The sequence below is a fragment of the Dreissena polymorpha genome, unplaced genomic scaffold (genome assembly GCF_020536995.1).
Source record: "Dreissena polymorpha isolate Duluth1 unplaced genomic scaffold, UMN_Dpol_1.0 chrUn129, whole genome shotgun sequence".
In the NCBI taxonomy this organism is placed as follows: Eukaryota; Metazoa; Mollusca; class Bivalvia; order Myida; family Dreissenidae; genus Dreissena; species Dreissena polymorpha.
This window is the reverse complement of record NW_026273443.1, coordinates 22,608-36,316: the sequence shown is the minus strand read 5'-3', so window position 1 is coordinate 36,316 and position 13,709 is coordinate 22,608. Positions and strand designations below refer to the sequence as shown.

The 13,709-nt window shown below is 31.6% G+C and overlaps 2 protein-coding genes across 2 annotated transcripts; both read right to left on the bottom strand.

The window, feature by feature from the left end:
• Positions 1 to 1,130: 1,130 nt before the first annotated feature.
• On the bottom strand, positions 1,131 to 6,466 carry LOC127864118 (uncharacterized). Its single transcript, XM_052403813.1, has 6 exons — positions 6,322 to 6,466; positions 4,698 to 4,850; positions 3,425 to 3,625; positions 2,887 to 3,071; positions 2,255 to 2,450; positions 1,131 to 2,019 (listed from the first exon to the last, which is right to left on the bottom strand). The coding sequence occupies exons 1-6, from the start codon at positions 6,380 to 6,382 to the stop codon at positions 1,721 to 1,723; spliced, it is 1,095 nt and encodes a 364-aa protein (XP_052259773.1). The 5' UTR covers positions 6,383 to 6,466; the 3' UTR covers positions 1,131 to 1,720.
• A 115-nt stretch (positions 6,467 to 6,581) lies between these two features.
• Positions 6,582 to 13,235, bottom strand: LOC127864117 (uncharacterized). Its single transcript, XM_052403812.1, has 5 exons — positions 12,978 to 13,235; positions 7,870 to 7,913; positions 7,514 to 7,627; positions 7,109 to 7,192; positions 6,582 to 6,643 (listed from the first exon to the last, which is right to left on the bottom strand). Exons 1-5 carry the CDS (start codon positions 13,034 to 13,036, stop codon positions 6,582 to 6,584), a joined length of 363 nt encoding a protein of 120 aa, XP_052259772.1. The 5' UTR covers positions 13,037 to 13,235.
• Positions 13,236 to 13,709: the final 474 nt, after the last annotated feature.

Genomic DNA, 13,709 nt, shown 5'->3' with positions numbered 1-13,709 from the left:
TCAAACATATCTTCAAAAAGTTAGTATATTTTCATTTACTTACTATTTAAGTACTCAATGCAAAATGGGTAAATGCATTTAGCATGGCAGAATAACATAAAGTTCTTAGGTACAATTTAATAAGATATAAAATCTTAATTAATAAATACTACAATTTAAACACAATAACTAATGCTAGATTCATTTGCAGATTTGAACCAAGTGTTGTTTTTTTATAAATATTTTATGTACAGCATTATATACAAAAATGTTACATACAAGTCACACTTATTGCTTAAAAAAAATGATCATATTTTATTCATGCGACTGTCTACTTAATACTGCTTTAAAAATCTTGTTATTACACACATTCGTAGCCTTGAATTAGAGAATGAATATATATAATTACATATTTCTTATTATAACTCAGAAACGTATAAGTATTAAATAACTGTCTCCATGTTCTGTTTTACACAACAGCTGCATTATAGAAAACCATTTTAAAAATATCATTTTTGTTAGAAGGAATATGCTTGAACATACATTTCATTATACATTCCATGCTTCTACTAATTTAATATAATAACTAGTATACAAATGGCAAGAATGCATATGATCTACTAACATGCGAACACAATATGGTATTGTAGTTTCAATTACAGTGAAGCTAAGCACAAGCAACAATACTTACAACATGCACTTACAAGACAATAATAGTATAGATATTTAATGTCTGACACAATTACATAACAGCTATACGAATGGACGGACATACACAGTAAGCAACATATATTCTTGTCATGTACACGGTTGCGATTAACTTCATTACCTGTATTTTATTGGTACATTACTCTAGAACAATATCCAGTAAATGGCGATTATATGGGTATGATTTTATTGAAATTGTAAATCAAAGTGTATTATTCGTTTGTATATGGATGATAGAATGGTTACATGTATTCGCATATATCTATTTTGAACAAAAATCAATTCAATAATTGGCCGACTGAGCAGTAAACATTGATAAAATATACACGTTCCCCTTTACCATAGCTAAGACAAATACAGACTTTACAATTAATGTTCATGGAATTTAAATAGATGAAAAGACATTACGCAATAATATTCATGAATCAAATTATCACATCGCACTTTATGAATGTATTAACGGTCAATATCAAAATATAAAGGTATATTTAAACCAAATTCCGCAATTATACCCATCTAATCGCCATTAACTGGATATTGTTCTATAAGTTATATAAAGATCTTTTACGTTAATCAAATTATAATATTACAATATTATTAGGCATAATCTGCAAATATAAAAAAGAAAGATGTATGTACACCAAAGTTCCTACTATTATACTATAATAACCAGATACTTTTTTGTTTTCTGTTCTAAATTGATCCAAGTTGTCAGTTAATGAAACAATAAACTGTCATGGCTATTGATGCACGTAATAATTTTTTTTGAAGTATCGTTTTTTACCCCAACTCCCCTTGAGCCAAAACAATATATACTTGAGCTGCAAATGCCTACCCTCATGGCACAATATAAAACCATCAAATACTAATATAACGGAACGTACTAAGACTAGGATATTTACTATTTAATAAGTTTTTTATAAATGTGTTTACGAGAATTACCTTACTATTTTTCGGTTGAAACATTATCGAAACAAATGTAAGTTAAGACGTTTTTTGATGTTGATAGGACAAAGACGTATATTTAGCATGTTCATGGTCTTTTTTCATTTCGCTTTGCCCATGGATCTATTGTACAAGAAATCGAGGCCTTGTGTGTCTTCACAACCATGTCCCTAATGGAAAGTCGAACTACTTTGTTGGGTAATGTTTTGGTGAAACGATTGGTGTATATAGAAAGCAAAGTGCCTTTTGCAAAACAGTTGTCTTTACATGCTAAGAAAGAATTTAGCGCTAAATGGGAACCGTTAAACTTGTTTGGGTAGGTCACAATACCAGACAAAATTATACGTCCATTGTTCTTCGTCATATTTTGAAGAAAGAAGTCCAGGCCTGAAAATACCATTAAAATAACGTTAACATACGCGCTACGTGTAAATCTTTGTGGAGAGTTGATTTTAATATCCAGTTTTAAGTTCATTGCAAAGTCTTGATTTCTTTGAAACGATCGGTATGCCATGACTATTTTGTTAAAATGAACATATATTTGTTGTATGTTATTTTAGACAAGTATCAAAGAAATAGTAATAAACTACACATTAAGACTTATACATGTAAAAACACTCACGGGTTCTTTTCCTACACTCGGTGGTCCTGTTGTAGAACCCAGTTTCACACTCCGTGTAAGGACAAATCGGACTGAAGAATCGCATGTTCTTCTTTGATGTATGATTATCAACATCCCATTTACTTTCGTTTAAAATATCTTTTTCCATAGTTTCGATTAAATTGTCAGTTGAAATTAACATTCCTTCGTGACAGATCTGAAACATTATAATAGTTATTGCAGTTTAGTTTATTTACCCTATAAATTATGCACCCGTTATTTACAGACTGCACTACTCTTGGTTTGTTAACGTATATACACAGAGGTAATTATTTAAATGTGATTAAACTTTTGTCACAGTTTTTGAAAACATTACTTACAGATATTGAATACAAAAGCAAAAAGTATAGTATGAAGCATACCACATTTGAATGTATTAAACTTGGTTGACGTGTTGACATAAATCGTAAAAAATGTCGTTTGCCATATATTAAAACAGTGATTCTACTTTGACAGTGTATCCATTTAAAAAACGAATACTTCAAAGCCTGGCAAGCAAGTGATACCAAGCAATTAATTAACTTATTGTTTTATTGCAATGGGCATAGAAAGCTTTGGGTTTCATTATAAAGCATATTGTCATTGAAACGTACCCATTTCGCATCATTAAACGTCTTGTATATCTTTGTTTTGTAGTCATAGCACGTTTTGTTGTGGTCATCGTCTTGTTTTCGGACAGGTATTCCAGCACTACTTGTCACTGGTTTATGGCACAGGTATTGTATTTTGTCAACAACTTGACCCCCACAACAACGCTGGTAGGATTTGGTATATACCACTGAAAATAATGTAACTGCTAGTATAATTTTATTTGTCGCGCGAACAATCGAAAAGATGCCTCAAACTACGGAAAATATGTCCGATCACCTTATGTATTTATATCATGGAATATATTGTTTGCCATGTATTAGATTGGGAAAACGTTGATATGTTCATATTCATACTATTCAGTATTATCAAAGCTCCGGTAGTTAATATAGTCAGCATTAATCCATTCAATTTGTTTTGTAATAGGTTTCAAGTGATATTTCTCAAGAAACACCAAGTTCCGGTTCTATTCAAGATATAGCTCCAATTCCCTAACTAATACACTTAATACTAATTGTGCAAACATCAATAAATTACACTTACGCGCCCCATTACAACAACCAATGGGTTGCAGGCTAGTATCAATCAGTATTCCCCCGCAGCATTCCTTGCTGGAGGTGTTGTAGAGACTCGTCCCACAGCATTCCCAGGTGTAATTTGCTTTGGGATCAAGATGGTTTGTCGTTTTAAATTCGCCGTTGCAGCAATGGTAACGTTTGGTTGAACTTTCAATAGGGTATACGACTAAAGTAAAACAATAAATCAGATAAAATAACATCATTATTGAAATATTTATGAAAAAACCATCAACAGCAATGTGCAATAATACATACTACAACAGGTAAAATAATATAACAGCATACTATGCAACACAACCAAACAACAGTCGAAATTTAATTAAGAACAAAATAATGAACTTGATTGCCAGTTTTATTTGACAAAATTAAAATATGTCAATATATATTTTTAAAGCAGAATCCCGAAAGAAACATGTCTCTATTTGGCAAATAGATGGTTCTCGCAACTATACAAGTCTTAATCCTAATGATCGACCAATTCATTTTGTGAAAGAATCCGAAACCGTGTTTGCCATGTTAATCAAGGTAGCAATAGGATTAAATCATATCTTCATGAGGATCGCAATTCAAAAAGTTTGTTGGCTTTTAGACAAGAAAACTAACGCACATGTTATATGAGTGAACAAGAAATTAACATGCTTTGATTAAAATACCAAAAGTCATATTCAAACATCACAAGTTGCATATATTCAATGAGATACATGTATTTAACATCTGTGTATGCGAAATATTACGTTGAAGAATTCAAAAGTTTTAAGCTAAATTAAAAATCATGTTGCATATAACACTAATAAAATTCTACACAGATAACCAGGCGAGCAATTCGCGTCCACATTCACTTTTTTGCTATTAAGTGCTAGGGATTTTTTATACAATAACGGACCCCAAATACATAAAAGCAACAATAAAATACGATAAGCTCAGATGGTTTATTGCATTAGAACGGTTTTGCAAAGGAGTATGGGTTTAAAACAGTTGAAATCATGCCTAACCTCAAACATTTAGCACAAACCTTTATACAATATAGCATAACAATTCAAATATAAATATAGTTTAAAATAATAACAAAAAGTTAAATTTAAAGATTTTCGCTTAGTAAGTAAATAATCAATATTAAGCGCAACCGGATAACAAATTGTTGATGTATGATGAAAAGAAGTTTAGAGGAAGAAAAGCTCTTCTGGTTGACAAGATTTCGGAAACCAGAATTGATATTGTATAGATCAAATTGTACATACACTGCCCGCACTGCTTCACGCCGTCCAACACCAGCATGTCTGATGTTATTTCAGAACCCTGTGGGAGGTTTTGATCGATCATGACGTCATTTCGACACGTTTTTGCTCTTCTTCCGTCTTGTGTATCGAGCTCTCGCAGCTGGGCTCCATTAGCTGCAATCAGCATATCAATCTATTTAAGTATCTGTATTTATTATATCTCACCTTTATTCACAATGCTAAACTCCCATAGGCCATCTTGACATAGAAATACTGTCAGACCCAGCGGGAAAAAATTACTGTCCAAAAATTACTGTCGCCCGCTACCTTAGCAATCACGTGCGGAATGGTAAAAAATATTCTGTCTCATTCGCGCATGCGCAGTTCGCAGTTTTGCATTTTCGTTGTAAACAGACGACCATAAATAATATAATAATATAAATTAATAATAATAATAATAATAATAATAATAATAATAATAATAATAATAATAATAATAATAATAATTATAGATAATAATAATAAATACTAATAATATCAATTGTTCCTGTTTGAATAATTTTTTCGGTATAATAAAATAAATATTACATGTCTGACTGAGTGAGGGCAAATAATGACAGTTTTTCCTGTAGTTCACAATTTAATGTCACCCTGTCAGACATGTAATATTTATATAATGACTTATGAAACCAGTTGTCCTTTAATACCATGTTCGTGATAATGAAACTCCGGAAACATTATCAGGAGATTGATCAGTGTGTATTCTATTTAAGACATGTGAACAGTTCCCGTAACAACACGCACACAAATCATGACATACAACATAATTGTTTATTGATCACGGCGCATGAGATTTGAACGGTCGATGCAGTGTGGTTACAAAATGTGTTCCTCAAGAAGCTTTTATTTAGATTATCAACGAATGTTCTTAACGAATTTAAAAGAGTTAATAGAGGCGTGAGAACTTTTCGAACAGAAAAATATGAATTACCGACACGTGTTTATATACCATTAATAGTTATGGTTATATACCGCTGAAAACGTAACGAAACGTGTAAAAGACAATGAAATAACGGAAATGCATGTTCATTTAGATAATGTTACTTAAATTAATGTTTCATCGTACTCCCAGATGCGACTTAATAAATAAAATAAGTCAACTTAGATATATAAGGGCATTTATAAAAAGTAACACTTAATTTGTTGTTAACTTTTTCGATGGTCTGAATCTTGAATCGTCAAAACGCACAGTGAATAATTAATTATTAATTATTAATAGTAATATAACATATAAGTGTATTGAATTAAATTGATAGCCTTTACAATGCAAGCAGATACGAAGAACGTTGGACGTTTAATGAAAATTTAAATGATAAAGCGGGAAATTTGAAAAAAATAACAATGACATAAGTAAATTATATAAAAGATCGTTAAAGATATAACAAATTGCATCAACCTTGTGTATTACTTTTTTAAGTACACATTATCGCATTTTTTAAAAATTCGAATGTTTTAAAAATGTTATTTCTTCAAACAGAACGTACAAACATTTAAATTCCGGTGATAGGGCAGTGCGTTCAGGCGATTATGAACGCATACTTTTCATTCGTTAAATTACAATGTTATGTAAATATTGTTGTTTTACCTTTTGTAAACTGCAAGTGTCTTTCCTGTTTAACAACACCCTTGCCATCCCGACATTCCATTCTGGTTGCATTTCCAGGATTTCGCGTGAAATGTCCATCACAACAAATGCCAGCCCCTTGATAGAACGTTTGGTTTCCACAGCATGCTAGAATTCGAACAATGCAATATAAATTGCTGTTGATAAATACAATGAAGCATCAGGAAAATGATGTTTAAGTAGATTTCACACTCGATAAAAATATCATGCAAATCAAAAGACTAAGAGACTTGTACTCGTATAGTTCGAAATAAATGTTGGATCCGTATGTTCATGTACCAAACTAAAAAAGAAACAATAATCGATTAACACAATTCAGAAAACAACAAGAGGACGAATGATGGCCTTAATTCGCTCATCAAAATAATTTTCTTATATTTAATACATATGTATGTATTTTAAACCATTTAATTGCCGGCTTGACCAACTTGGACTCGAGTGGAATAATGCAAATTTAACTGATGACGGTCGACAAAGAACGCAAGGTGACAGGTTGAAGGTGAGCCGGAAACCACAAAAGAAGTTTTATTATGGCGTGATACAAGAATCAAATGCTTAATTCAATGCTTTTGACTATGTATTCCTGTCTTTTCCAGGATTGTTTTCTACCTTTCTACCTTTCCCTTTTTCGAGTATATTTCTCCCCTCACAACCGTAAAAGTTCATGTACACACATGCTTAACATGTTCTGAACGAACATAAAGTTGTATAAGGGGAAATAATTGCTCATGACTGTACGGCATTTTACCTAGTTTTTGTGCTTTGCTCTCAACCAGTTCGTAAAGTACTGAACCACAACACCCGTGTGTGCCACTGTCATATACTATTTTTCCTGTAAATAAAGAAACAGAATTATTATTTATAGCATTTAATTACGGTACCGCTTTGCAAGAGCATTTAAATCAATGAAGAATGCATCACACATTGCAACATTATTATGTTCGTATTATTTATACAAATAGGGCGCTATATAATGAGAACCAATATTTTCCATAATTTCACAAGATAATGCACAATGCACATTATTATGTTTTTCTTAACTATTATATAACACGTGTATGGGCATTTGTCGTTAAGGAATGCTATTAATAAAATGGCGTATACATTTTTCGAACGATTTTTAAAAATACGACAACAAATCACTAAGCAATACCTGCACAACAATTGACTTCACTGCCATTTTGATGTTTCAGATGCAATCCCGAACAGCATACATACATGTTTGTGTCGTATTGCGTTAGCCCATTGTCCACATGGCAAGTCAAATCTGAAAACACCAATATGTTTGTTCTACAAATCATTCCAAAATTGAAATTTCGTTTCTAGAAGTTTCAAATAAAATGGCGATCGTAATGTTTAAGCTGTTACTTATTTGTTAAAGGCTTGTTTTTAAAAATACTGTTCGTTTAAACATTTAAATTATTTTTATAATATTGCTGTAATGTGGTATTTTTTTAATAAATATGACCCATGAGATGAACGTTTATAATGGTTTTATCTACATCTTACCATTTCCGCTGACCACTGGTAACAACAGCACTACCACAAAAATTCTGCAATATATTTTAAGCATATCCATTAGTTGTTACATATTTATGTTTTGGAAATTGGCATGCAATAAACTTCAACATAATTAATGCTATTTAGAAGTATTTAATTGATATAGTCTTCATCGGTGCGTCGAATTAGTGGACATATTACTCAATTGACGGAGGGAATTTCCTTCTTTTCAATAATTAAGTATTAGCTTTCTATTTCTAAGTTGTATGGGATATATCTATACCACTTGATACGGCACCGGTATCCAAATCTTGTTTAAAATTAACTTCGCTTTACGATAGGCCCTGGTCACTCTACATAAGTGTGGACATAGGCCCTTGTCACTCAACATAAGTGTGGACATTGTTTAAATGAAAATTCCGCCATAAAATCTCGTTTGCTGGTTTTGCTATTGTTAAACTCCTACATCTACAGAGGTGGGACGATTATAAGGCCGAACACGTGCTTGCAATTTCAAGAATACTTTACTAATTACAAAAACCATGATTAAAATAGACTGTGACTTGTCTGTATGCATGTTAATAATTTTGAGTTTTGGCAGTTTCTTAAAACTTTGACTCATATAGTGAATATATCGTATGGAAATAATTATTTGTAATGGTTTATGTATACTGTTGGAGTTCTTTCTTAGGCATAGTGGGATATATATATAACTGCTAAAATACTGTTGACATATTATCAGCGCGTTCGATCTCGGGTCCTCGTCAGGAGATGCGGATGGTTAAGTCAAAACGTTAACTCATTCACATTCTGCAGAGCTTGAATTTGTGGTCTTTTTATGCCCACTTGGCAATTTAATAACAATTACTTATGAGTCATATATAGCTGATACTCGGCTTGAGACGCTTTTGAATCTGATTTGAAATGATGAGTTGAAACTACTAAACCGGGGATTAAAAACTTGTATAACATATCAATAATGTTATGCAAAGTAGTTCTATTAAAATGAATTAGTTTCCATACAATCGAAACATTGTTTTGTCATTCGTTTAACCTACTTACAAATCAAGGTAAATTTGAGAGGCTATACAGGCTATACGCGTAAATTAAGTTATACTAAATCAATTTAAAAAAATAACCATGCATATTCGCCATTAGGTTCTCTGTCTTTATACTTCGTTTCATGAACTGAGCTTACGTACTTTTTTTCCCAGAATCCAGATTTCAATTTTGAATTAATGCCGTTATTATAGTTACCGAAAATGTTTGCCGATATAAAAAATAAAATAAAAATAAATTAAGAGACATATTCCAGATATGGATCTTTATCCATATATGTGTTTCATCAACCTAGCTTAGGTACATTTACATTTATCGCAGGATCCAGATTCAGACGGTTACTCGGACACTCCGGGGTAAAGCCTAATTTCATCGGTAGGGCAATACAAAGTTCGAATATGTAGATAATAACCCGGAATTTGATAAAATTATAAAAGATGAACAATTGAAATCCTGCCATATCTGGATTAAACATGTGAATGAATTGTCCATGATAAATCTTCTGGGGCTGAGACCGCTGGTGGATTTTGCAGGTTTTCTATGAGCGATGATTTTAGCTCCGTGAAAAGTTCCACGAGAACGTTAGCAAATTTATTAAAAAGACGTCAATAAAATCATTTAGTAAATATTTAGTCTTATCAGTATTTTTTAAAAATATAGATTTAGTGCCTATTTAACCGAACGATATTTTATTTGTCTTTTCAAATTCCAGATTTGTACCGTTAAATGAATCACTAGTTTATTGCTTTCAATATTAAAAATCAAAAAGTTTGGGTCACGTGCAACAAAAGTTTACTAATAACAACCAGACTACGCGTGAACATGCTACAAATACAAACAAACGTATTAATTATATAGGAAGCAGTTACATAGCCCTCAAAAATAATTTAATAAAAAAGCAAAAGCACATGTATACTAATACAAATTTTATGAAAGTGTAATATACTGATGATGATGATTTTTATAATACTAATTATGATGATGATGATGATGATGATGATGATGATGATGATGATGATGATGATGATGATGATGATGATGATGATGGTGATGATGATGATGATGATGATGATGATGATGCTGACGATGATGATGATGATGATGATGATGATGATGATGATGATGATGATGATGATGATGATGATGATGATGATGATGATGATGATGATGATGGTGATGATGATGATGATGATGATGATGATGATGATGATGATGATGATGATGATGATGATGATGATATGTTGATATGGTTTGCTGAGTAGGTTGATGCGGTTCCTGTCTAGGTATCTTTTCGCACACACTGTTAACTAACAATACCAAATTATCCTATTTGATAGGATTTTAATAACGACTGCATAATAATATTCATATTATCTATGATATTGTGGTACTAAAAAATAAAACCTTGTTTTTAGGAATGCATACAAAATATATTGGTTCGAAAGTTAAGGCTAACCATATATAGTTGTTACTGGTTGAGTCGTGGGTTCTGTTTGATTCGTGGGTATAGAAATCGCCTGAAATCTCGCGATAGAATGTTCGCACATGATGCAGTTCGTTACGGAAAATTTTTTAGACAAGGTCACCATTTTTTCCGATCAAAAATGCGTCAAAAACAAGTAAATAGTGTAATTCATCATAACTTGATAGGTCGGTATGAAATATTTCCTCATGCATGTATTGTTCATATAGTGTTTCAAAGTAACACAAAATCGTTGATTTAGAAGTATTTACCATGCTACATCGTCTGTTGACATTTTTTCACAATCAATTAACCTGCCCTGCAAGGTCAGTTTAAAGGCTATTATAGTATGCAAATCTTGAAATTTTGGCAGCCAATCAGAAATCACGAATCAACCCGAAGCTTATTTTCATGATGGTAGTTTGACACTATCAACACAGTCGATTATTTTGATGATAAAAGACGATAAACATTTGGAAAAAAGCAACAAATCTTAAAGAAGAAAGGTTAATTATTATTTTCATAATGATTCATGGTCATATATTTATAAAATATTTGTGATGTAACAACTTCATGAAAATTACCCACGACTCAACCAGACTATAGGATAAGTACTTTTATGCCTGCAAAACCATGACGTGGAAAACCATGTGTGTTAATTATAGAACAAAGGCCAAGTCGACAATCAATCCTATCTCGAACATGAATTCAAACTATACATTTTTGCAGTCTATGAAGTGGTAAATGTATTTGTGTCGTATTATACAAATTTATTATGAATTAAAGGGATCTTTTCACGCTTTGGTAAATTGACAAAATTGAAAAAAGTTGTTTCAGATCCGTAAGTTTTCGTTTTAGTTATGATATTTGTGAGGAAACAGTAATACTGAACATTAACCATGCTCTAATATAGACATTATATGCATCTTTTGACGATTTTAAAACCTAAAAATTATAAAGCGTTGCAACGCGAAACGATTGAATAATTTGGAGAGTTCTGTTTTTGTCGTTAAATTTTGTGAAACTACGAAGATTGCTTATATAAGGTATAAAATACGTCACGAATGTGTACTCGGCGGAATAGCTCAGTAGGCTAAAGCGTTTTTACTTCAGGACTCTGGCAGGACTCCAGGGGTCACTGGTTCGAAACCTGCTCCGGGCAATGTTCTTTTCCCTTTTTTAATTTTTTTCTTGATTTTTTACTGGAGCTTTTATGATCCAATGTTTACATTTATCAATATATAGCATTTAATGAATAAGTTAAAAAAATGCCAAAATCTGTGAAAAGGCCCCTTTAATTATAAATGATAGGGATCCCGTCGTGTCGCTTGTTTTATATTAAGAACATATTTTTTTAGAGGCATGGTTTCCCAGCATATTATTCAAACAGGTTTTTTAAAGCATGGTTTCCCAGCCTATGCTTTTCCAATTTCCAAATACGTGTATCCTTATATGGAATATGAAACATATTTAGATTTACTACCTAGACGACTGCGACTATTTTTTGTAAGATTAAGAGTCTCTGCACATCCTTTAAGAATCCAAACTGGGAGATACGCCCAAAATAACATACCACGAAATGAACGTTATTGTTTATGTTGTAATGACTTGGATTTAGAAGATGAATACCATTTTATATGTATATGCCGATGTTACACTGATCTTAGGAAAAAATATATAAGCCGCAAATTTTATATAAACCCATCCGTATATAAATTCCACCAGTTATTAGTTTCATGTGACAAATCAGTTATTTCAAATGTATGTATATATTTGAAGGAAGCTCTTGCTTTAAGAAATACAATTCTAAATAATGTTGTTTAAACAAATTCATTACCGCTTTAATGGGATTTACGTATTCTTGCAATTGATTGTGTTTCTTTATTTTTGTATTCGCAAATGACCATTTATGTTATGTTAAGTTTTAAAAAATCCATTACCGCTTTGATGGAATATACGTATCCTTGCGTATGCGAATGTACTTATTTTTGCAATTGATAGTGTTTATTTACATTTGTATTAGTAAATGACTTATTATGTTATGTTATGTTTAAAAAATAAATTTCATTACCGCTTTGATGGAATTTACGTATTCTTGTAATTGATTGTGTTTATTTATATTTGTATTCTTAAATGACCATTTACGTTATGTTATGTAATGTAATATTGTTAACCTATTTACGTGACAGAAATCAATGTATATATTTGTGTATGAAGACGATGTACTTATGTATAAGTCTGAATAAACTGTCTGTCTGTCTGTCTGTCTGTCCTAATAATAGACTGATCCCGGAAAAGCACGAGTTAAGAAAAACCCACTAATCACCCCGGCACAAACAACGCTGATCCATTATATCAACCAATGATAGCTTTCTTTCAATAATAGAGGTTGATACGGTGTGTGATTTTGTGAGGATTATAAATGGGTCATGTTTATTTGTACCAGCAGATTAGTGGGGTTTTCCAAGAAGTTGCTTTTTCCGGGATACATATATTCGTTTAACATTTGAAACTCAAGTAAGTGTTGTGGTTTTATCTTAAGTATATATTAAAGAATCTCAGGAAAGTATTTGGGTAAATATCAAACGATACGTACTTTATCCATCGCTTGACTCCTGTTTTGTCAGCCGAGTTTACATGTAAATCCAAACACATTTTACACACGCGTCGGCTCTTTCAAAAACCAAGATTAACACTATAACGTTATTTTATAGTGTAATGTATGTTTCGTAAATCTAAAAAATGATTTGCCAAATATCTATTCTAATTCAGATAAAATCCCGATGTATTTATATTTATATGTTTCATCAAAATATAAATTGTTTTTAATGTAATCATGCATCAAATGCCCTTACTCCTTCAACACCTTCATTCGAATAAACGAATGAATGAAGCACAAATGATTATTTATATTCCAATTTTGGATTAGATGTCATTTGTGGGAATCCTGTCATTAGCTGCATCAATTTTCAAACAATAATTCGGTAACGTTGGTAAAATTTTATTGCATATTTCTAAACTATTGACTCATCTTAATCTTAGGTTTTCGATATAGATCTAAATTAGCTCCACTGGTCCAAGGGAAGCAACTCAGACAATTAAACCTCATGCATGAATTACTTACATTAGAGTAATCTAACCCTGGCGTGTGATTCACGTGCACGTATTTCTTATTTTTTTAAGGGAATCATCTATTTTCTGCAGGTAACTTTTGCTTTTATTTGATAACTTTTAAATTACATATAAATCTGACATGAATTACTATTTTGTATTTTTCGCAGTCGCTTTAAATAATGCGTTTATTGTATAATATATTATTAAGAAACTA

Coding starts and splice junctions, on each gene's coding strand:
- LOC127864118 (XM_052403813.1), bottom strand. CDS start 6,382: ATGGAATGTCGGGATGGCAAGGGTGTTGTTAAACAGGAAAGACACTTG. Junction 3,072..3,424: donor TGGTTGTTGTAATGGGGCGC/GTAAGTGTAATT, acceptor CATTATTTTCAG/TGGTATATACCAAATCCTAC. Junction 2,020..2,254: donor CGAGTGTAGGAAAAGAACCC/GTGAGTGTTTTT, acceptor TGGTATTTTCAG/GCCTGGACTTCTTTCTTCAA.
- LOC127864117 (XM_052403812.1), bottom strand. CDS start 13,036: ATGTGTTTGGATTTACATGTAAACTCGGCTGACAAAACAGGAGTCAAG. Junction 7,914..12,977: donor GGAGTCAAGCGATGGATAAA/GTACGTATCGTT, acceptor AATATATTGCAG/AATTTTTGTGGTAGTGCTGT. Junction 6,644..7,108: donor GAGCAAAGCACAAAAACTAG/GTAAAATGCCGT, acceptor TTTCTTTTTTAG/TTTGGTACATGAACATACGG.